Here is a 23,342-nt window from a genome sequence, read left to right as displayed (position 1 = left end):
GTTCAAAAGCTGACTTGCGTGTGTGTGTGTGTTTTTTTCCCAGATATTCTGGTCTTCCCACATTCCAAAGACATGCATGCTAAGTTACTTGGCCTTTCCAAAACTGTCCATTGGACTGAAAGTGTCCTGCAATGAACTGACACCCTGTCCAGTATTGGTTCAGGTGCTGCCAGGGTAGGTTTTGAGACCCTGAAATGGAATAAGAGGGCTTAGTAAATGGAAGGATGGATGGATTCTTAAATACATTTTCCAACCTCTCCTTTCCTTTCTTAATTTATTAATCAAAAAATAAAGTAGGCAGTCACTTTAGCTCTTGCAGCAGAAAGTAGGGGTTAGCAGGCAGTCTCCCCAGTTCCATAAGGTGCTTTCACAGTGAGATGTATATCTAAACACACCTATCTCTGCACATTAAATTAAAGATGCAGGCTTGAAAAAAACAGCTTACGAAGACAGGATGATTAAAAAAGAAAAAACAAAAAGTGCTCTCTTCCAGCTCTGATGATGCCTGGCTCACATATTTGAGTAAAGTAGTTTGGCGCCCTGGGCTGCTTTTACTTTGACCTGCAACTCTTCAAAGGAAAGCTGTGCTATAAATCGTTGAAAGCAGCAGGCACAGGCCTAGCCTTAGTTTACAAAAAAAATAAAATACAAAAACGCAGAATGCAATATAGCATCGCTAGAGCCACTTCTCAGCTCTCTTCCTCACCCTCCTTTATCTGTTTGTACCTTTTCACTTCCTGCTGCCCGTCTCGTTTATGTGCACACAATGTGGAAACAGCAGGTCTGCTTGTTCGGCTGGCTGCTCTCACAGAACAGTTTCCACAATTTATGAAAACCTCTTGAAGTTAAGTTGCCTTGCAAAACACCCCACCCCAACCCTCACCCCCACCCCCCCCCCCCCCCCCACCCGCCATCTAAGGCCCTCAGGTTACCAGCACTATCACATTTTTTTTTCTTTCAAAAGCAAAGCCAAGAAAGATGATAGAGCCTGCCTGCAAGGCCAGAGGACCGGTCTAAACTGGTTCTGAGATAAAACTGAGCCGTGTCATTTTTCGCCTTTAGCCAAAAAGACCTGGGAGCACTTGATGTACAGTCAGCAGGTAAGGAAAGGAAAAAAAAATGAAAAGGCTCGACAGCGCTTGAGCTATGACACTGTCTCATCAAACGTCTGGACCTCAGCCAAGTTCATCTGTTAATGGACAGCCGCCACTAGCCCCACCCCTCCCCCAACCGTCCACTCCTCAGTCAGCACCCCTCCCACCCCCATCGTCTGCACCGTTCTCCAGCTTCTCTCGACCCTCTAAAAGCTAGACATAGATTATTTCTGTGCTTTTCCTTTCTATTCAAGATAAACAAAGTGCTTCAAGTTCAGGGCACACCCTGGGACCCCTGACGAAGCAATCTATCATTCTGTCTGCTAAACCAGTCTGGCCACACTGAGGCTAAAGAGACTAATGGATCCAATGTACAATTTTTCCTTTGTGCTCTTGCTCCCAGCTCTGCTAACTCTGCTCTCCACAGCAAAAAAATAAAGACTTCAGGGGGCCTCCAAAAACCTGGCCTTAGAGCTGATCTGCACAAGTCGTGCGAAAATAAATAAGTGAATACAATTAAAAGTCCATGTCTATTTGCAATAACGCTTGCATGTGCCTCAGAAGAAAGCAGCAAAAACAAAAATTGCCCAAGAGTCCCAAAAGTCAATCCGAACAACCAGATTACAGAAGAGCATGGAAGTGAATCTGTTAATGCAAGCCTTAGGTCTTTCCCTCAAATGTTGTTCTCAGCAGTGAGAATGCTTTAATAAAAATGATAAATAAAACACTCTAGAGCTATTCAAACAAATATTCTACTTGGTTTTCCTCTATGCATACATTTTCTAAAGCCAATTTTTCCGTCATAGGCAGGTGGAGCCTGTTGTGGGAACATCAGGTACAAGGATAGAACCAGAGTCACTAGTTTATTATAGGAAACAATCACACACACAAGGGCAATTTGCAGCTACCAATCTACGTATTATTTCAGTGTGGAAGGAATCCAGAGCAGGGCTGACCAACTCATCATGTGTGCAAGGTGCACAACAGAAGCCCTCCACAACTGTATAAATGAAATATGAAGAAGGATACCAGCTTGAGATAATAGGTGGAAGATGTGCCTTAGACAACCCTAATTTGGAAGAACTTCTCATGAACACAGTGAAAATATATGAAGAGACCCCAGGCAGGAATGTGGGGGTGCTTTTGAACTTTGTCTCAAGGTAAAGCATTAAGGATTTGACCACATGCTATTCTAATCCACTGCACAGTTTTGCCTGTAAAAGGCAGTCACTCCAAGTAAAGCTGATGGTCAGTCCATTCTTTTATGATGGTCTGCATCTGCACCATCAGCTGGAAATAGAAAGCAGTTCCAATAGCCTATTCAATAGTAATAACATTTTATTTTTGTCCACCATCGTTTTTGTTTTGGCCCAGGAATTTTTGGCTTTGTTGGCTTTGGAATGCAAAACTTCACATCCAACACAGCACCTCAGCCAAGGTGGAAATGCCAAACAGTTTCACTGGGGCCAGACCTACCAGCTCAGCTGTAAATAGAAAACAGCAATCAAAACTGGCCTATGGATTTCATCACAAAAGACTTAAATTCAAAACAGAAGTGAAATTTCAGAAGCCTTCCTCCATCTATTTCTTCACAATACACACAGCACCTCCACACTATCATATCAAAAGAAATTAGCAAAAGCAATAGTCACAACTGCAAACAGTCCATGGTTTCGATCTCTAGCCTCTCTATCATTACTCAGCAGGCAATGAAATCAAGGAAGGCAAGCTGAGTGGACTGTCCCCATCTGTACAAGACTGCCCCACCAAATATATTTAAAGCAAAGAGGTTCTGATTTAAAAAGTCAATCAGAGACTACTGGGAGTCCCCAGGAAGTACTAGATGTTGGTGGTGGGGGGGTTGATCACAAGACTCTCAAAGTTCTCAAGGCCTTTTGAAAAATAAAAGAGCATTCTGCGGTCAGCCACTTCAACATTTAAGGTGGACCCAGGAGGCAGAAATGCAACTCCAAAGTAGATTTATCCCAATGCCTCTCAGTTTCCTTTGTACAGGAAAAATGATATCAACCAGTGCATTTAGTTTGTAGGTAGGTCTTCCACTTACTTTTTGAGTCTTTTGGGTTCTAGTGACCATCAATAGAGTACAACACGACTCAAACAATAAATGACCCCAAGAATTTAAGAAAACTAATGAGTTAATGTTGATACAAAGCCCCTCAAGGTCTGGTATTGGATCATAAAGGCACAAACATCAGTAGTTACTTTAAGTTTTGGTTCAGAAGACGTGTCACATGAGAAAACAAATTTCAAGCTTCTAATCAACGAATCACTGTGCCTGTCAACTAATCAACATCTAACAAAGAAAATCCCTCAGACACAGAGAAGCTATGGACACTCACTCTGGAATGACAGTTTTCACTAGGAGTTCATTATATCCACTCATCATTGGGAATCCATCGACATTTACTGTTTCTTTACCCATTTTCAAACAATAAATTATCCATTAGATTTCATCATATCTTACTAAAGCAATTACATCAAGAAAATGATAGCGCGTGTGGAATCAATTATGCATGCACTTGGCCAGAGACCAAAGGCTATGAAGTTGGAGAGGGCAGAGTCGTACAACACACACAAATAAAGAGCCCCTGGATCTTGCAGATGGACCCCATCAGGTCGTCTTACTGCCTTAAAAGTTCATGCACTTAATAATTTATTTGTGTTCAGGATACTGTTTCCCCAATGAATATTAACAACTTCAAACATGCACTACACTTGGGTAGAGCTAACATTCTGAAAGGAAAAAAGAGGCAATTGGGTCTGCTAAGGGCTAGTTTGATGAAATGCTATTATGTGACTTCACACATGCAGGCACGTTATATTCAAGCCAAACAGTTCTATATAAAGTCTTGAAAAGATCACGGCATTGCAAAGAATTATGCATTACAAAAATACACACCTTAATGGTTGCATGTCGAGACAAAAGGGAAAGGCTTAACAGATAAAGTAAGTGATGGTAAAATAACATGCCGGGAGAGGATTTCAACAACCTACTGTATACTGGCAGTAGTGGGGGTGGCAACTTTCCTTTTTTCTATGGAACACCTGCATGATGGTTGATTGATTGCAGCTTAGGCCCTTTGCTTACTTATTATCTCTCAGATTCCGAAAGCTATAAAATATAACACTATACCAATATCTAAACATCTTGTAACACATGTTGAGTAATAAAAGAGGTATGATGTATTACCGATAGATAGATAGATAGATAGATAGATAGATAGATAGATAGATAGATAGATAGATAGATAGATAGATAGATAGATAGATAGATAGATAGATAGATACAAATGAGAAACTGCTGCCAAACAAACAACATAAAAAGATAATACTGATTCCAATAACTGTGTTTTTACTCCAGCATTACAAGAAGCACCTAAAACAAATAACTAAATCAGCGCTGAGTATGGCCTTTATTAGTCTTCCTTGAGGAAGGCCTTTACCATCATTTGGATAAATGCCACCAATGTCATGAAAAGACATCCCTTCCTATTAATCATAACTGACCTTCCCTAAAGTTGATACTGGAAACTGTAACAGAATGCACAGTGACCATTTTCAAAGTGCAAAAGTAAACCTCAGTCATAGATTTTAACAGCCTACTTCTTTGTTTTACAAAATTAAAAGTGCTACAAATTTGGAAGCATTTTGGAATGGGGGTCATGCAGTTTATGTAAACACAAACAAACTAGTACTTCTCTTTCTGCTGTATAGTCTTCATTTGATACCAGTAGTATCATTATATAATTCACCCTGCCTAGCCGCACAACACACAAAGCAACCCTCTGATAAGTTACATTTCATAACACAACAAAAAAAAAATTTTCACAAAAGAATTTTTTGAATAAAGTATTATTTTTTTGACTGTATACAATGGTGGTTTTCTCAAGAAACAAGGCATATTACAGAATGACCAAACTCTCACCTAGTTACTTGAGTTAAGTTTTAGCTGTACTTACTAAAATGGTTGTTTTTTTCTCCCTATAGAGTGCAGAACCCAAGTTCACATCCCAGAGGGAACAAATGACATGCAGCGGGGACACTGACTTTATGAAAAACAAAATGCCATTGTATTGAAGGTGTCAAAAGGAAGAGGAAGTAAACATTAATTGAACCTGTAGCAGGATGAGTGCTCAGGGTCACCTCAGCTCAACTTGCTAAATTGTTTTCTTTATCACCCCAGTTCACACTCCAAAGGAGACAAGTGATATCTGACACGACGAAAAAAGGACAAATGGAAAAATGGAAATGTTAACACTCTTATGTGCCTCTTATGTTAACATTTGGTTTCACTGGCTAACTTATATTTTGCAAAGCAGATTAATGAGGAGGAATTGGAAGAATAAATGTGTGTCAATAACCTACCAGGTTTAATGTTGACAGTTCCAGCCTATCTTTCACCAAATCACTTAAAGAATTCCTACATCAAAGTCAATAGTCACGGCTAGAAGTATTTAACCAGGTAGTATAAGAAAAGTAAAAGAGAGCACAGGTAAATCCAAGATGACCTTTTATGCCATCTTGTCAATGATAAAATTGATGGCATTGATTGTGGAACCCATAAAAAAACAAGATGGTGCCAAAAAACATGCAATTAATATAAAGCTCCAAGAAAACTACTTTAAATCAAAGAGTTCAGGAAGCTCCAAAAACAATACCTGCAGTTTCATAAGCAAGTTACTCTAGAGAACAGGAAGTAAAAATTAAAAATGAAACAGGATCAAAACTCTATGACTATGATAAACAGGCATTCAACCCAGGGTGTTTTTCTGCTTAAATCTTTTGATTCTAATGAAATACAGCTTGATGTTTTGGATCTAATGGAAAAAAGAGTTCTCTTAAACCTGGAATGATGGATTTTCGCTTTGTTTCCATAGGCAATCTTATGGATTTGGGTAGAACAGTTGGATCAAGTTTGGGTTTTTATTTATGCTTTTAAATCAAGGCATAATTTTATATTTTTATATTCAGCACCTCAAAGAAACATTAACAATAAGGATTTATTTAATGAATACTCTTAGACAAAAGACAGTACACAAAACCTGATGATAGTAGGCTGAAAGATGAGCAAAGACCACCAGAAATATTTACCAGTTATTTCAGTAATAAGCTTGAAAGAAAAATAATGCTGTTCACTGTAAGCAAAATGAAGATCTGGAGAACATGCTTTCTTTGTTATGAGTTTTAGGGCCATAGTTCTGAAAGTCTGGATGGAGTTAATGCAAATAGGAAGAAAAATACATATTAACAATGTAACATAAACTTAAGTGAAGTTAACGTTTAGTGATAAACCTCCACTTCTAATTCTATTGAGCTTTACAAGAGCTGATTTTAAGTTTAACCTTTTCTTTCCCTCCTCCTACTTTTCCTTTTTCTGTTCAGAAATGTTGGGTAATTTCAGCATAGGCTACGATAATTTAAGGAGGAAAGGTAGACAGCATTATTAGTCTATCAAGTGCTGGTACCATTTTCTGCTTTGCAGACCTTTGGCAAACCTGCTAAGAACCATAGGATAAATGCAACATAGATCTACCTGACAACAGGTACCAGCTCAGCATTAGGCGCTCGCTTCTTCCCTCTTGCTCTCTCTGGCATTGGCTGGCTTTCAATACAACCTACTAACAGCTCCATGTGTTAAGTGTTTTATGGAGGTACTTTGTTCCTCCATCAGTCAATCAAAAACTTGCATAAATCAAAATGATGTAATAATGTAACAATGTAACAGATGATATACAAATAAGATGGCAGTGATGCTTTATAGCTTAAGAATTATTTAAAATGATTATACTTTCACAACTCTGGTTTTCTGACTTTCTCAAGAAACTTCTATACAAAAATGAAGAAAAAAGTGATCTGATAGTAATTCCATCTTTGCACTTCTCTTTTTCGAAAGCTGTACCCTTAAAACCCAGGCATTGAAGCTGTTTCAGAGCTAATGCAGAAAGCATGATCAAAAGTGATTAACAACAGCTTCATATGCAAATTGCATTAATGAAGGAGTGCAAAGTCATCATGTAAATTAAATATGTCAAATCTCTTGGTGAACTTTCAATCTTGAGACGTAAAAATGCTGCTTTAATTTACATCATCAATTTTCCAAGCCCTGAAATACAGAAATCTAGTCGATACAAACAATTTTCACCTTCCTACCCTGCCCAACAAACCCCCCCTTCACCACACCACCCCCCACAACCTACAGCCCACTCTCCCACTCCTGCCACCTCCCTTTTCCGCTCCCCCTTCCTTCCTTCGGCAGTCTGACAGGCCAGCCTGATGTGTGCAGAATGCACATGTTAATAGGCCAATCAAAAATGCAAAACAATTGGCAATTACTGCGAGGACCTAATGGTCATTAGAATTTACAACTAGGTAATGAACTAAAGTCTGCCCACATCATGCATATTCATAAAGCAATTTAGTCTTTGAAGATTAAAGAAGTGCTTAAAATTCAAATGAGCTTGAGCAAATTATCAGTAAGATTCAGTCAGAAAGTGCAAGCTGATTTTGGGGTTGGGGAAGGGGGGGGGGGAGGCTGCGATTTCTCCATGTCTCCAAATGCAAAAATATTCCGCTTCTTCCTATCTGCTCTAATGATAAACACAAGACCCCGGGGTCTGGCTGAAAGGAGCGTTATCCATGGCCGGCTTTGACAGCATTAGAGATACAAGGAAAACTTTCAGAACAATGAATCCCCCATTCCCCCCCACTCTTTATGGAAACATGTCTGGCTTGCACTGGGATAGCTGCATATACAAGACCTTTCCATCTATTTTCAAACCAAAAACAGATGACCCTAAGAAGGCTTAGGAAATTTACTATAGATAAGACACTTACTACAGGGCAAGCAATCTGCGGGCTTCAGCAGTAAGTAGTCTGAAAATGGATATTAATTTGATTATTTATTTTTTCGCTTCTACTATTTCATTTTATGGATTTGGGTACTGGTTTCTTTTTAAATGTTTTAATGCAAATAAATAAAATACATGTTCAAAAATTAAGAGTAATTAGGTGTAGCTTTATGTCAACAAAATAATAACTAATAAATATCTCTTACTCCAAGAACACAAACTATTTTAATCTTCATTTTAAAGAAACATGTATCAATTTGGTGCAATTTAAAGTGCAAGTATTTTATAATTTTAGGTGAAAAAAGAACTAATCTCACATTCGGATATTTTAATTATTTTTTTGGGACACCTCTGCAATTCCACAGTCCAGAATGCGACCATCCCATTTTTCAAAACCACGATCTTTTCAGGTTAATCTCAGATATGTAATTATTAATTCAAGTGTCTAAGATGAGACAAATGAGACCTTAGGTCCCACACAACACCATAAGCAGACAGATTTCTATCTCACCATATAGGCAAACTAGTGCTGTGATAGACAACTTTTATATGCAATAACTGAAATCCTAATCTATGCAATCTAAAATTGGCTGTTTAAATATTTTTAACAGTATTATACTGAAATACTTCTGACTAAAGATATTTGGAGCTGGAGCTGCTTAAATGAACTGTCTCTCCACAAGCTCCTAAAAATAAAGCAATTAACTTTTTGCCAGGCTGTAGCGAGTGGCAGTGACAGACTGCATAGTGGAGGGTGCAAAGTCTTGATCCGGCGACCTCCGGCCAACACAAAAAAGGCAGCTTGAGGCAGCTTGAGCACCACATCAACTTACAGTGCTTGAATTATTTTTTTACAGCAATCCCTTTTTTCACCCTTTTATCTCAGTAGTACAAACAAGTGTACATCTCCACTGAGTTGTTAAGTGAGCCTGTTTCATAAAGCAAGTGAGAGGTGGTGCTTTTTTTTTTGCTGTTGCAGGAATTTACAATACACAATAAACTTTGAGGATATTGAAATGGTTAAAACAAAAAGCTACTTGTTGATAAGTATGTTTTAAAAGTGTTTTTATTTTATGCTCCTAAAAATGTATTGTTATTTCCTTTAGACAACCAGAAAGCAATATAAATGTTACTTTTTTATATGCAAAGCTGTTATGTAGCATATAAAAAATATTACATAATTAGTTAAAAAATATATGGACAAATACACACACCTTTACATTCAAATTCATATACCTTTTTCATTAGAAATACAATAGTAAATTATTGTTTTACTCTGTAGACGTAATTTTTGAAATGTATATTCTTTAAGCAAAGGAATCGAGAGTACTGCCAAATTACACTTCTCATGATGGTGGGGGTGGGGTTTGCATTCTGGGAATGGATACATCTTTGCAGTCATCAGACTTTGTGCCAATTACATTTTGAATTCCACGTGAATGTCAAACAGCTGGAGGTGGAATCTCCCTGACTCTCTTAAACTTCATGTAAACACCACCCACCTTCACAATTAAAGAAAAAATTAACTAACATTAAAATAAAAACATACTTTCTTTATAATGTTGTAGACCTTTGTTATGTATGCAAAAATGTTGTAGAGTTTTATATTAAAAAATGCAAATTCGGGCTATATGGGCAGAGTTCTTTTAAGTTAAATGTGTATTTTCACCTGGAAGCCATCATAAAAATTATAGACTGTTCTTAGTGTAGTCATGCAATCCTTTCTAAAATGTATTGTTTGTAATAGTAGTATAACAGGATATATGTGTGTGTGTGTGTGTGTGTGTGTGTGTGCGTGCACGTGTGTGTGTGTGTGTTTGTGTGTAGCTGGAAATCCATAAAGGAAGAAAATGATTCATGTATCTTGGACAAGAACCCAGCATATGAAGGCTTGAAAATAAGTATATGCACATAATACATTAGACTTTATGACCAACATCCTCCAAACCCTACCTTATTAACTCCCCAACATATTAACCCCCCACCACATTCACCTAAAACTGTGCAAACCGTATCACAGACCTTCACTGTGTATGTGTGTGTTTCAACTTCATATTTCAAATTTTACTTTATTGTTATATATACAAAGTATATGGGAATCCCTATGTGTATGTGTGATTATCTATAATACAAAAAGAAAAAGGTTGAAAGTTAATTCAAGCCTCAACTACAAAATAAAAATTAATGCATGACCACTTATATTCAAGAATTTCAAAGAGAAAAAAACAGTGATTAGTGGCCATGTGTTTATTACTGAGTGTATGAATTGTAATGGAAAAAGTTAAAAAATAGTTTCCTGTTAAACAATAAAATAAGATTCAGAAACCAGACTTTTACATTGTTCAAGCTTACATGTTGAGAAAAAATATATTTATCCAATAGTGGTATACGTCTACATGTAATATATTATACTGTATATACAGTACATATATACATACCTGCTCTGTTTGTTACATGCAATAAAAATGCATATTAAAAACTATTCTGGGGTATTAATATTATGTTAGTATCTATATTAGTATCTGTAATATGATAGATAGATAGATAGATAGATAGATAGATAGATAGATAGATAGATAGATAGATAGATAGATAGATAGATAGATAGATAGATAGATAGATATGCAGGTTCTATATATTCAGATGTCACTAGATATTCATATGAATTTTACAGATTTTGTATGTAGACATAAATGTCATGAAAAATTCAAATAAAATCCGTTGTTTGGCTACTATATATTTTTAAAGAGGGAAAAATTGGACACATAATACAAACTATAAGTGCACAACAACACATGAGTGGCAGCCATCCAGAGCTGGTTTCTACCTTGTATCTGATGTTGGAAAAACAGGCCCTAGATCCTCACAACCCTAAGTATAGAAATAAGCAGTTCAGAAGATGGCCGGATGGGTGTATAAATAGATGAATTTACCATTCCGTATCTAATCTGCCATACAAAAAAACAGTCTCTGTAGATTTTCAGTTTCAGTGGTACTCATGTACACTGCCGGTAATGCAGACCGCAGAGTTTACACTCGGGCAAACTTTGAATGATGAAACACAAAGCCATTTTCATGTATTTATTTGGAAGCTTATTTTTTAAAATCATACATTATATCTACGTGCCACTAAATATCCAATAGTTATAGCTGCTGTAATGGATTATTCTCAGGGAATGGATCTGCAAATAATGCAGCTTTTGCCTGAGTTTAAAAATAAAAACTAAAGAATATGTAGTATGAAGGAGCTCTTCACATGTCAATTGTTTATCATACATTCCTGAGAAATATATTTTCTTCTGTTGAATGTCATCACCCCCCAAACCAACTGTTTATAGCTTTATTACAGCGCTGCAACAGCAGAAATTTGTTATTCACTGCATAACGTTTGACAGAACATGTGCCCATCGAAGCCTGCACCTGAGGGCTACCCTGAGACACAGCACCAATGCTCAAATTGTACAGGCAAATGAAGTACATGCAATCCCTGCTAAGAGCTGGGACAATCATTCCACCCCGCGTCTCAAAACCGTCGCTGTGCCAAGGTATCTTTGGCACCAGAGACTGGGGGATGTCCTGAGGTGCTGTTGCCAAGTTTCAGACCCTTTAATGTTTGCTGACGTCTGAGCAAGTGGCTAGAAAAAAAATGAACAAGCATGGAAAATGAAATGGCAAATTATCCTCTGCATTTTGTCCACTTTATAAAAATACTTGTTTGCGCATCATATGAGATTATTTAGGTGGAAGCCTTGTTTTTAACAACAGCCTTTTCTAAAGTGAAGGCTGCTTTATGACAAGGGAGCATTCAACTGTTGCATAAATCGAGATATTCAGATATGTGGAGCACCATTTCATTTAATGTAATAGGCTGGGCAAATATGCAGACTCCAGAAACAGATATTAAACACAACACACTATGAACCTTGGATAATAAATGCAAAAAGAACAACAGAAATAAAATGACAGCATAAAGGAAATATTCTCTAGAATCAGCTGAAAAAATAACCAACAGCCTCACCCACTAATATATTTAAGAGATCCACATGTTAAATCCTGGGGCACCAGATATACACATGAATTGGATGCAAAAGATTATAAAAACCTAAGATATAAAATGGTCAAAAGAGGATTGAGGAGAGAAAATGAAATAACCCCAAGGTGCAGGCTTTTGGCAGCAAGGTGGCATTTTGCCAGGCAGTTGCCAGCCTAAGTGCTAAACACTTTTGTTCCAAACAAGCAGGATTGTGTTCAGCCCAGGTAAGTAACATGCAGCTACAATTTTGTTCACGGTTTATACTCTTAGAAAATATTAAAGGTTTTTAAAATGAAAAGCTTTTTCAGCCAACTTTGTTTCTATGTAGCTTCTCCCTGTTTTATACAATTGCTAACACAAAAGCAATCAGATGTAAAACAAAAAGGCAGGTGCACTATAAGAACAAAAACTGTAACATCTGAGTTGAGCAAACCATTTCCAGTAGTGTTCAACTGGTCTCTCTGTTAAAGTGTTCGATTGATGACTAATAAGTATTTCAGGGAAATGTGCACATGCACACAACACAACCTTTAATTTGGTCATTTTTGAGAGACTCTCTCATTTGACATTCAACTGCAAATTTAACACAAAATTGCCAAATGGTGACTTTTTCTTTTAGTAAAATGAATAAATTAACAAATTAGCTTTCTAAAAATCAACATAAGTACCAAGAAGGATTTTTATGATTATGCTAAACATCTGTACCTCTGTTTAAGGTTATGATGTCCCATCAAAAAACAAAATGGAAACCTTCCTTCAGCTAAGAAAGCAAGGTTGCATTCATTAAGTACCTTGCATTTCAACCAAAAAAATGTTTTCAAAATTCTTGCAACAGTCACTTGTTTTAAACTGCCTCATCCAACAACAAAATAAAAATGAGGCAGCCAAAAAAGAGGATGACAACTGACCAAGTAACCTCCACACAAGATGTGGCCAAGGACTTGTGATGTTGCCCAAATTACTTGCTTCACGGCACCTTCCATTGAGTCGAAATGATAGCCACGTTTTTACTGTAGAACGAATGTGGATAACAATTTTTCAGTTCTCTAAAACAAAATGCATTCTCATCATTTAGATTAGACTGAGCAGATAATTTCCGAATGCACCCTGGTTAACACTTTCTTGTGCACAGAGAAAATGAAAGCTTATTTACTAAAAAACATAGAAGTAATAATAACTAAGAAGAAAAAATATGCTCTGCAAGAATAAGGTGTTGGATTTGGTTTCAAAGGTTCTTTGCAACTATTACAGTTGTGAATATTTAACGATTACAATTGCAAAAATAAAAATTTGCTTTTTTTTACAGATATAAAAATAAATTTCTTTCAACAAAAAAGTGGAACATATTTAAAAGCTGCTTGATACAGTTCTGGCTCATAGATAATAAAAATGTATACAGTAAATTCTCCAGTATTAAGTACTATTAAGTTACTCTTTACAATGTGTACAGGGAAACACTTCACATGTTAATTCAACACTGGTGATTTTGTTGTGTAATATAATAAAATATAACACATGCTTTTGCATAGCTTGCATTTTATTGCATATATAAAAGCAGACCCTTGAAGTATTCTTGATTACCTTTATCCAAATACACGACTGTCAAATTTTTGGAACACACTAGCACATTAAGTAACAGCGCAGTTTGATTTATTTAATTTAATTCTATGGTACAGGGCCATTCAGCTGGGACAAACCAACACCCAAGCAAAGTGAAAGACTGTTTCCGAGATAACAAAGGTTTACCTGACCATGCAACAGTTTGTGCTATTCATTTGTATTGAGATGTGTAGCATTGTTGCAACAGCTCATGCTGAGCACTATACATGAAACACTGTGTCATTTACTAAGCCCTAACAGACACAGGCAAGTCATGGTTCTGAAGACTTTTTTGTGTTTCCAAAGATGTGCTTTAGAAACACTTAAAATATTTTATTTTTTTCCACAAATCTGAAAAGACAGGCGTGTAGCATTGTTTAAGAAATGTAAGTAAATGCTCTATTATTGACTCCAAAGCTCATTCTACAATCTGTAGCTTTTTAAATTTTATTTGAAGAAAATCACATTCCATACGATCAGGTCTAACTTATACAATGAAGAAAATAACATTACATACACTAAAGTCAAATTTAACAAAACACAATTCAACCCCCTGCACTTTTCTTCACAAAGGAAATTAACTTTAACTGTTAGCAACTGCTAAAGGGAAGCTCCAGTAAACTCTAAGGGGCACTGCAGCAGAGGATGGCCTATCCTGGCTATCCATACTGACCTGGTGTCTAAAGCGTCTAAACACAGAAAAGGCGCAAAGTTAATATTTTAATCTTTGTGCTACTATGTACACGTTTGAAAATTGCTGACTAAGAATACAATCTTGATATGAAATTAATGCTGCTTACTGTATATTAGCTTAAAATGTTGACATGAATAAGTTATTTTCATGTCAGAACCTGACATCTAAAGGCAGCACTTGTCAAGTTAGATCTTTGTTTCTTAAAAAAAGAGCTCACAAAACCAAAATGTTTTCTTACAGGAAAAAAAATATTAACCCTGGTTAAAAGGGCTTAAAGCTATCAGCTGCCTTTGCTGAGAGTATCCCTGAAACACAATTACTACAAAGGTTTCAGATAGGCACTTCCTGTAGCAGCAGAGAGCCAGCGCGCTACACAGCATGGCCTATTTTGGAACAATGTTCGAAGTGAGCGTTTCATTCTTGCTTGACAGGTACTGTGTTTTGTCTTTTAAACAGAGCTGCTCAATATGTAAATAGGGTGTTGCATCACTCAAGTGGTACTCCATATTTGGCGATTTAGCATCGCTTTGGACCTCTAAGTCTGCATGTCTTTTCCTTGAAGGCTTCTGTATCATTAATCATGCACTACAACGCTCCTTCTATTCGTTCAGATCTCCTGCTGCATTAAAAATAAAGAATGATTGTGGGCCTGTTGTACTGTAGGAATTTGATCGGAAAATAAGGATGTTATAATTACTTGCCACAGAATTCACAAATACTGCTAGCTTCCCTTACATCTCAAGGGTTGTTTATGAAAACACTACAAAGCACAGCTAAGGAAGAAAAATGAGCAGTAAAACAGTCTGGCATTAAAGCTCACATTTTAGTCAGATAAAATGTACATCTAACTTACGTATATGAGATTTTGTTTAACTGCCCCCTGCTGCCACTCACCTTTGTTTTTTAAAGTTGCCACTACCTTAAAACTGTCTCAGGTAATTCAGTTTACAAAATTCTTTATACATATCAGTAAAGCACACACATGCCAAAAATAAGACATTAACTTCGAGGACTCCAAAAAAATGTATGTTTTAATATAGAACATAATGCCACAAGCTTTTCTTCATTTAATCCACAAGCAACAGCAGGAGGTCATAACCCAAAAAAATCCTGTAACAAAGCAAGATGCTGTGTTTGTGAGATGAGGGTTAATTACAAGTACTTTAGAGCTTGATTGCTCCCAAAATGACGTATCCTTTCTACCCAAAGTATTTTTTCATGATTTTGCTTTTTGACATTCTTTGCATTTTTTCAAGGGGGTGGGGGGGGGGATTTCTTTCAATTCTTGCAAAGAGCCGCAGCCTCCAGACACCAGAGCTGCAGCATCAGAACAGATTTGTTTCACTCACATAAACTGAACTGTTATTGTGATAGAAGGGTGGCTATAAACAAAAGGTCTAATTTCAGTGGGGTATGCACATCAATAATTATTTGCCTAGGCCATCTATGCTTTTCTGCTTTTTTTAAAGCCATCTTGCAGTATATGTGCCTGCTCCTAAAAGTGAAAAATGGAAAAAAAAAACCCTAATTGAAAAGAGAAAATATATGATGGACATTATAAAATGATGTGATGTGGTTGTGTAAACCACAAAAAAAAAAAATCTAGATGTATCTGTGCAAGCCACATCAGAGGGTGGCATTTATCAGAAGCCAGCAAGCCTGTCCTGACTGACCAACCTTTTGACATTTTTAATAAGCCCTTTAAACTTTTTTTTTTGGTTAAACCTCAGTACAGGGCCTCTCTATTACAGTCTGGTCAGTCAAAAATGGCAGCTTCAAGGTCAGTAAAGTCATTTTGCCAAAGGGTTGTTGTTTTTAATTGCAGGGCAAACCCTGCTCTGGCCTAACTGCACTGCAATTAACACTTTGAAGGAAAACCACCATGAAGAAGAATGTGCCTAAAAGTAATGCTGAATGAGTCGACATCGTGGGTACAGTGGTGGAGAGTGTTCTACTGAATTACATGACTGTAATCAGTGGAAGCAACTTGCTACAAAAAGAAGGAAAAAATTACTTAAAACTATTAATAACATACATAATTAAAGAGAAAATCAAGTAGCAGTGGGACAAAAAGAGCTATAATGTAGCAGAACTAAACATAAAAAACCTGTTGCCACTAAAAAAAAATAACAAAGTTTTCCGAAAAAAAGTTTTGGCAGCAAAAACTGTATGGCAGCACCCCAGTAAGAAAGTAAAATGCATTTGTTAAAATGTCTCTTAGTTACTTGGACCACTTCATATATTACAGAGCTAACTGTACACACTTTTTTATAAAAAGCAACCAGTGTGCAAAGACCAATACAGCTTTACTGTGCATGTGCTCGGGAGTGTATCTGTGCTTTTATGTGTGTAGATTAATGTGTATATAAAATTTATCATTATTATTTGCTTTCATTTTTACCTGTTATGTTCTCCTGTTTAGGGCAAATTCCTCTTGAAGATGTTGACAAACAATCATCATCTTCTGGTGTGACCTGGATGCCAACTTCTACAGGATTGGAGGCTTTTTTCAGTTCACTTTGTGAGGGTGAAGGCGGCTTATCCACAGCTTTGTCCATGCAGAGACTGCCATTGCATTGCTTCCTTTTGTGCTCAATAAAAACAAGGATATCCCCCAAAGGGAAGTTCATTTGACATTGGCCACAAGTAAGAAGGTCATGGTCCCCTTCTGAAGCTCCCAGTGCTCCGTGATCCTGCTCATCATCTGTAAGAATGGCTTCTAGAGGTTCGGCTGCAGCAGAAAGAAAGAAAGAAAGAAAGAAAGAAAGAAAGAAAGAAAGAAAGAAAGAAAGAAAGAAAGAGATTAGAAACAGCCTAAAAATCCAGTAATAACTATAAAGTTATGCAATGGCCAATTGCTTTACTCGTTTTAACCCCAATAATTCTGTTCTGTATATAAACACTTGGAATCGTGACATTTTTTACAAGAAACTTTCCAAATAATAAAAAAAACAATTTTTAATGAAGTATACAAGCAGACTAAATGTATACCATAAGGACTTTCTGGAACAGTACACAGGACCCTTGTCAGCAGAAAAGAAATGTTCTACAAGGAAAAAGCTGATTGAGCAAAGCCTCCATACTCCATCCCTCTAAATGGCCATTTAAAAAGAAAAAAATTGCTAACCTGCAAGATTTGATGAGATTGTCTGAAAAAAATGAAAAATTTCATTTTGCAAAGATGCGTTTCTACCCCATGCCTAAAAATTGAAGTAAAAAAAAAATAATTGATGATGCTATTCCTCATCAATGGATCTTTACAAATATTAACCTCAGCGTTAAATCGTAGCAGCTCCGGCTCCTTAATTCTGTATGTCCATCTATTTTCCAACCCACTCTCATGCCATGTACAGCAGCCAACACAACTCAAAATACAAATCGCATATTGAAGAAATGAATTAAGATAACTCCCGGTCAACTTTCTTCAACATTTCATTTCCTCCATCCTTTGAAATCTTTAAAAGGAAAGAATCAAATGTGTCCACCACATGTTTGCACAGAGGACTTTCTATTGTTTAAAGAAACAAGACTGAAAAAATGTCCAATCTAATCTTGACAGAAAAAAAATCACACTGTATATGCATAGCATGTTGAGTAATTTCTGGCTTATACAATTTTTACATTTTGGGGGAGTGGGGGTGTCATTTTGCATGCTTAACTTTTAGTTACAACTTTGTGAGAAGGATAGGCATTTGTAAGCCACTAAAGGGTTACTTCTATAACCCAACGAGGGTTAACTCTTTGCATTACTCAGCTGAGCTCCATCTACTGCTGTTAGATAGGCTTCTTTTCAAATAAGCATATGCTGTTTTAATGGGGGGGGGGGGGGGGGGGGGGTATCAGGATATCTAGCTCCTATTCAGATATCCATGATCTTTTTTTTTTTAAAAAGGTGAAGTCTCAACAGAGGTTACAAATGGTTAAGCAACTTGACCTTCTTTACTAAGCTGCCAATTTCACATTTTAATGAACCTAAAGCCACTGAGAATCAAAAAATAGATTTTAATTTGACTTCAGAAGATTGGACCAGATTTTGATAAAGTGCTGGGATCTTATGAACTCAGGTTAAATTTGTTTCAGCCCTACCTAGACCACATATTGAGGGGCAGATATGGGGTAGCTCCCAGATGAGCAGTGAAAAATATCATTTGGCGAACCTAGACTACACGAAAGCTGGGTTACATCTAGGACACACAGATAATTTCTTGCCTCTGGTATTACCCTTAATTTTATGTCAGGTCAGCTACTGGAATATGAGGTCTCTGCATGGTTCTAAAAAAGCAAGAACTCCAAATTAACAACTTCTTATGAGCCACACTTGGCTCTTTAAAGTTTTTCTCCAGAATAGCACACTGTAAGAATTAATTGTAAATTATGTTTAAAAAATATCATACATTAATAAAAGATTTAAATGCATAAAAACAAGTGCAAATGTCAATGGAATATCTCTCATACTGAAAATCCACATAGACATTAGGCACATCAACAAATGCGGATTAAACTAACACTATTAAATATGCCATACATATCATTTACAGCATATAAAACATTAACAGGGTAGACAGATAAGAATTACTTCTTATCAACTGTGATTCTTAAAAAATCTGTCTTCTAGCTAAATAAGCTTGTTTTCCTTTAATGACAATAGTTGCAGTATTTAAATTAGTGTGAATGAAATATTTCAATGCTTTTCATGACCTGTAATTTAAATGGAATCTAAAGGAATGATATATTTTTCCTTACAATCCTTTTCTAGTTGAATTTTTTAAATGAGATCAAAGCATTTTACAGGCACATATAAGTGTATCTTTATTCCACTTCTAGTAAGCAGCAATGAGGTATGAGAATTTGTATTTAGGCATGTGTCATTATAATCAAGCATCCATGCACACACCCTTAATAATAATGCAACAACTTTTTAAAATTGTATTTTAGATGGTAAGGCATAACAAATGTAAAAATGTCTTCTGTTTTTAACAAAAACAATACTTTTGCATGTTTGAAATATAGCATTTACTGCTTTTTAAATATTTCAAAAGTGAAATGGAGCACAGTTAAGGTTTTTGATTTTTAAGCAGATATATCCATATGTTGTCTTTATTTTTTAATAGACAACCCCGAGATTTAAAGGTTAGTTACCCCTGCTTCACTTAGTAAAGCAGTAGTCAAGTGTCTCAGATCCTTATGCATTTTCATAAAATTGATTATGCATGTAAATATTCAGTTATATTTTAGATAGCAGATTTAGCAGAAAACGACATACTGCATGACTCAAGAAAAACACACACAGGTGACATTCTTTGTAAACCAACTGGTAAGCACTGACAACAAAAAAAAAACCAAAAACAATTAAAAACCTGCCATTATACAGAGCACATGAATTTGTATCCTACCTAGACAATATCCACTTCAAATAAACCATTGTACCTTACAAGATTTGTTATCTGGCCAGATAATGCTTTAAAGGGAGAAGATAATGCGAATAAAGGGATGACAGGTATGGACTGTTAAACCTGTTCAGTGTAACTTAAATTTATGACTTACACCTGTCACAGCTAAATGAGTAATATTTAACTTACATACATTATAAAAGCAAACAGAAATGTCTTAGTTTTGCTGTCGTGCTCTAATACTTTGCACAGCAAGAAAATGTTAACCGTTTCCTACAAGAAATCTCATATGAGAAGAAAACGTGTTAAAAATCATTTTTCTTCTTCAAAAGTTAAGATAACTGCACTACTTCTTTAGGATATAAATGTGTGTGTGTGCGTGTGTTTGTGCGTGTGTGTGAGAGAGAAGCCGTTCTGGTAAATAATTTTAAAAGAATAAGTCCGACTAGTGCATTAAAAGAAACGATCGTACGCTGAATAATAATAATAATAATAATAATAATAATAATAGTGTTCCATTATGTAAAGACCACCCTGCTTTGAAGCACGTAGTATGAGTACTGTACACGTACATTAACGTAAGTGCAATAAACTAGGGTATCGTAACTGTCAAGAATAAAAGCAATCAGACGTAAAACGTTCTTTTCTAATGATTACCTTGTTAAGCATTTCCTAAAGTACCGGCATCACTTTCATTATGAAATGAACAAGATAATAAAATGTGTACTTTTTGTTTAAGGCGGTCAAAGTTAATTAATACACAAATCTTTACAAAACCCTTCCATTTGGGTTACTGGGTTCCTATGTTTTTTTAAAAAAGTATTTCTTGTTTACGGAGATGGAACGTAAAACGATTTTATTTGTAAATCTGTATCTACCGTGTGCAATTTAAGCCCATTATAAAAAGAAAAATATAATAAACAAAGAACAAGAACACGTTAACATTTCAGAAAGCCTAAAAGTAAAAGTCTTTAAAGTAGACCCTTCTTCTCTGCGTTAACCATTTTGGGTCACTTCTTTTCACTTAAATACAGCGTTAGAAGACACTGGGAAGGGAAAAAATAAATTGTTCTAAAAGCCTTGTTGTATTATCAAGCATTCCCCCATTATTCCAAGCATCTCGTCAGGATATGTAGATTGAGGTGGTGTTGAAATTGATCAGGTTCAAGTTCACCTCCGTTTTTGATCGTATCCTGCCTCCTAGCGACCAAATGCGGCTTGTGAAAAGCTTTGCATTTTTGCAGTCGCGCGGATCGAGCGGGACAGTTGTTTAAGACACATTTGTTACCTTGAAACCTGCAGTCGCAACGCCTTACTTTTTATTTTTAGTTTGGTGCCTGTCTGAAAGAACACTGGAAGAAAGGGAGAAACCGAATTGACGTTTCACATGCCAGCAGATCATCTTTAAATCGAGATGTAAGCAAGAGGAAGAACACGGCAAAAGTGAGGCTATTTTCAGTTACCCACTTTTCATATTATTGACTTTCCTTTTATAATTTGTATTTTTCTTTGTTGTTATCTGTTACATTGCTCTCTGAAACGGAAAAAAGAAAAACTCCCGGGAAGGTTGTGCGATGACACACATGCGAGGAGAGATAACAAACAGAGCCCTTCGAAGAATGTACATGTGTTCGTCTTACGGAGCGATTATTCAGTCGCGGATAGCCAAGGCTGAGGGTACATATGCATATCACTTAAAGCCGGACAGTCCTCCGGTCCATATCTTTATGATTTTGCAGTTTCGCGCTGTACGCGTTAATTCATTTCTTGAGTCCCCCTTTAAACTAAAATAAGCTTTTCGCTTTGGTTGCGAAGTGGTATAAATAAATTAAGATTGAGGATTGCCTACTTTTAGGTCGGAATTATACCTTTTTAACTGTTTTTTGCGTCCTCTTTCCTTTCTCTCGCCGTGTCGACGTTGCTGGCAGGAGGTTCCGCGCACGCGGCGCTTGTAAACATTCAGACACGAGATTTTTCCCAATCAAAATCCACTTCCAGTTTTTTTGAAAATCTTCCAAAAAATAGTACTAGAGGAGGGAAGCCTTCTCAGTGCGGTGCACGAGCAGAGCTTTCTATAGGCTTTGCGCTACGGTCCAGCGGCACTTAAAGTCCAGTGAGGTTGCATTACCTAACGCGTTCACCCACCATATGCCCCTTAGTTCGTGGCTCAAGCACCGAGGGCACAGTAAGGCACAAAACAGGCGCGCTCGTTAAAAGTGCACCGGATTTTAACGGCGCTGTATAAAAACTGCAACTTTTTTCAACTTTTATGATCTGTGCATTTTTAACTCTGCAGATGACCATGCTTTTCCTTAAGTCTACCCGATCCTACTCTTTCTCATTCTCTCTCACTAGCTTTCTCTCCTTCTGTCCGATGTCCACTACCACCTTAACGCTTTTCTCTTCTCCGGTCAGTTTCTAGTCCTTTCAAACAAAACTACACAAATCGCGATTGGAAAAAATAACTAAATGAAAAGAAAAAAAGAAATGAAGATTTTTGTGCACATTACTTACGCGAAAAATCCCGTTTGCTTAAGTGCTGGGGTTTGCCTTGCTTGCGGCGAGACATGGTGGTTGGTGGTGGCTTTGAGCTCGGTTCACATCGGGAGAGCCGGGTTAGAAAGGAGACTCCAGAGAAAATATCTTCATCAATGCCTTTGACATCCAAAATAAATTAGAAATAATACAAAGATGGCGCAGGGAAGATGGATTGTGGGATAGCCGTCATGGCTTTTTTGAAAAAAGAGAGAGAGAGAGATGAAAAAATGGCAAAAGCCCCCCTGAGCTGCAAGTTCAAGTGCGGACGTGACGTCCCTGCGAACTTGAACGTCAGGAGATGGATGGACACAGACATACAAAACATGGGCAGGGCAAAGAAAGAGAGGAGGAGGAGGGAATGCAGATAACAAAACCAATGGACACTCATTAGGGGCTGGACATGAAAAATAGACCCGGAGAAGCCAATGGACACAGAGATCAGGGGGCTGGACAAGAGGCACAAGAGGAAAAAAAACTGTCTAATGATTGCAGTGGGCATTGATCAGGGGGCTGGACGTGAAAAATAGACCAAGAGAAGCCAATGGACAACGGATAAGGGGGTTGGACATACAAGCAGAAAAAAAGAGTCTAATTAAAGCTGTCGCAGTGGACATTGATCAGGGACCTGGGCACGGACTAGAGTGCACAAAAATAAGTAAATAAAAGCTGTGGGCCACAAAGCAGCAAGCACAGGGGAAAGAAGATTTAAAAAGAAGTACTGTCAGACCAGCGCGAGCGAGCCAAAGTTAAAGCAAGTGTGTGTGAAGGGTTGCGCGACACGCGTTGGAAGCCGGACAGTACACTTTAAATATTTCAAGTTACCTTTAGGATTCCTTAAAATAGTTTTATCGAGACTCGATGGATCCAGTGCTGTAAAACGAAAGCTGCAACAACAGGTCACAGAAATGCACGGGGTTGAAAAGGCGGGTCGCCGGCGAATAGGCGGGGGGTAACAAGGCGTGGGTATGCAGGGGTGCGTCTAGTAACTTTAAAGGTGGACAGTGCTGAGGCAGAGATCGCTGACAGGTTTTATTCACTGTCAGTCCATGGCCGCATTTAGAAATGTGTGTCAGGACACTATTATAAAGCTGTAGTTTGCAACGTCTAAAGATGAGAAACCAGAAG

The 23,342-nt window shown here is 37.1% G+C and overlaps 1 protein-coding gene across 3 annotated transcripts in view; it reads right to left on the bottom strand.

Moving 5' to 3' along the window:
* bcl11aa (BCL11 transcription factor A a) overlaps positions 1–22,746 on the bottom strand; it is a 122,847-nt gene extending 100,101 nt beyond the window's left edge. Inside the window, exons 1-2 of one of the 3 annotated variants that reach the window (XM_028820909.2) lie at positions 22,194–22,746; positions 16,691–17,020 (exon numbers count right to left, since the gene is read on the bottom strand). In XM_028820909.2, coding sequence (XP_028676742.1) covers positions 16,691–17,020; positions 22,194–22,248 — 385 coding nt within the window. In that variant the 5' untranslated portion in view covers positions 22,249–22,746. Of the gene's footprint in view, positions 1–16,690; positions 17,021–17,416; positions 17,438–21,547; positions 21,609–22,193 lie in introns of those variants that run through there. The other 2 variants (XM_051919325.1, XM_051919326.1) reach the window with 2 other exon arrangements.
* Between the last annotated feature and the right edge of the window lie 596 nt (positions 22,747–23,342).

Source organism: Erpetoichthys calabaricus, chromosome 15 (assembly GCF_900747795.2).
Source record: "Erpetoichthys calabaricus chromosome 15, fErpCal1.3, whole genome shotgun sequence".
Lineage (NCBI taxonomy): Eukaryota > Metazoa > Chordata > Cladistia > Polypteriformes > Polypteridae > Erpetoichthys > Erpetoichthys calabaricus.
This window is presented reverse-complemented; position numbering and strand designations above follow the sequence as displayed.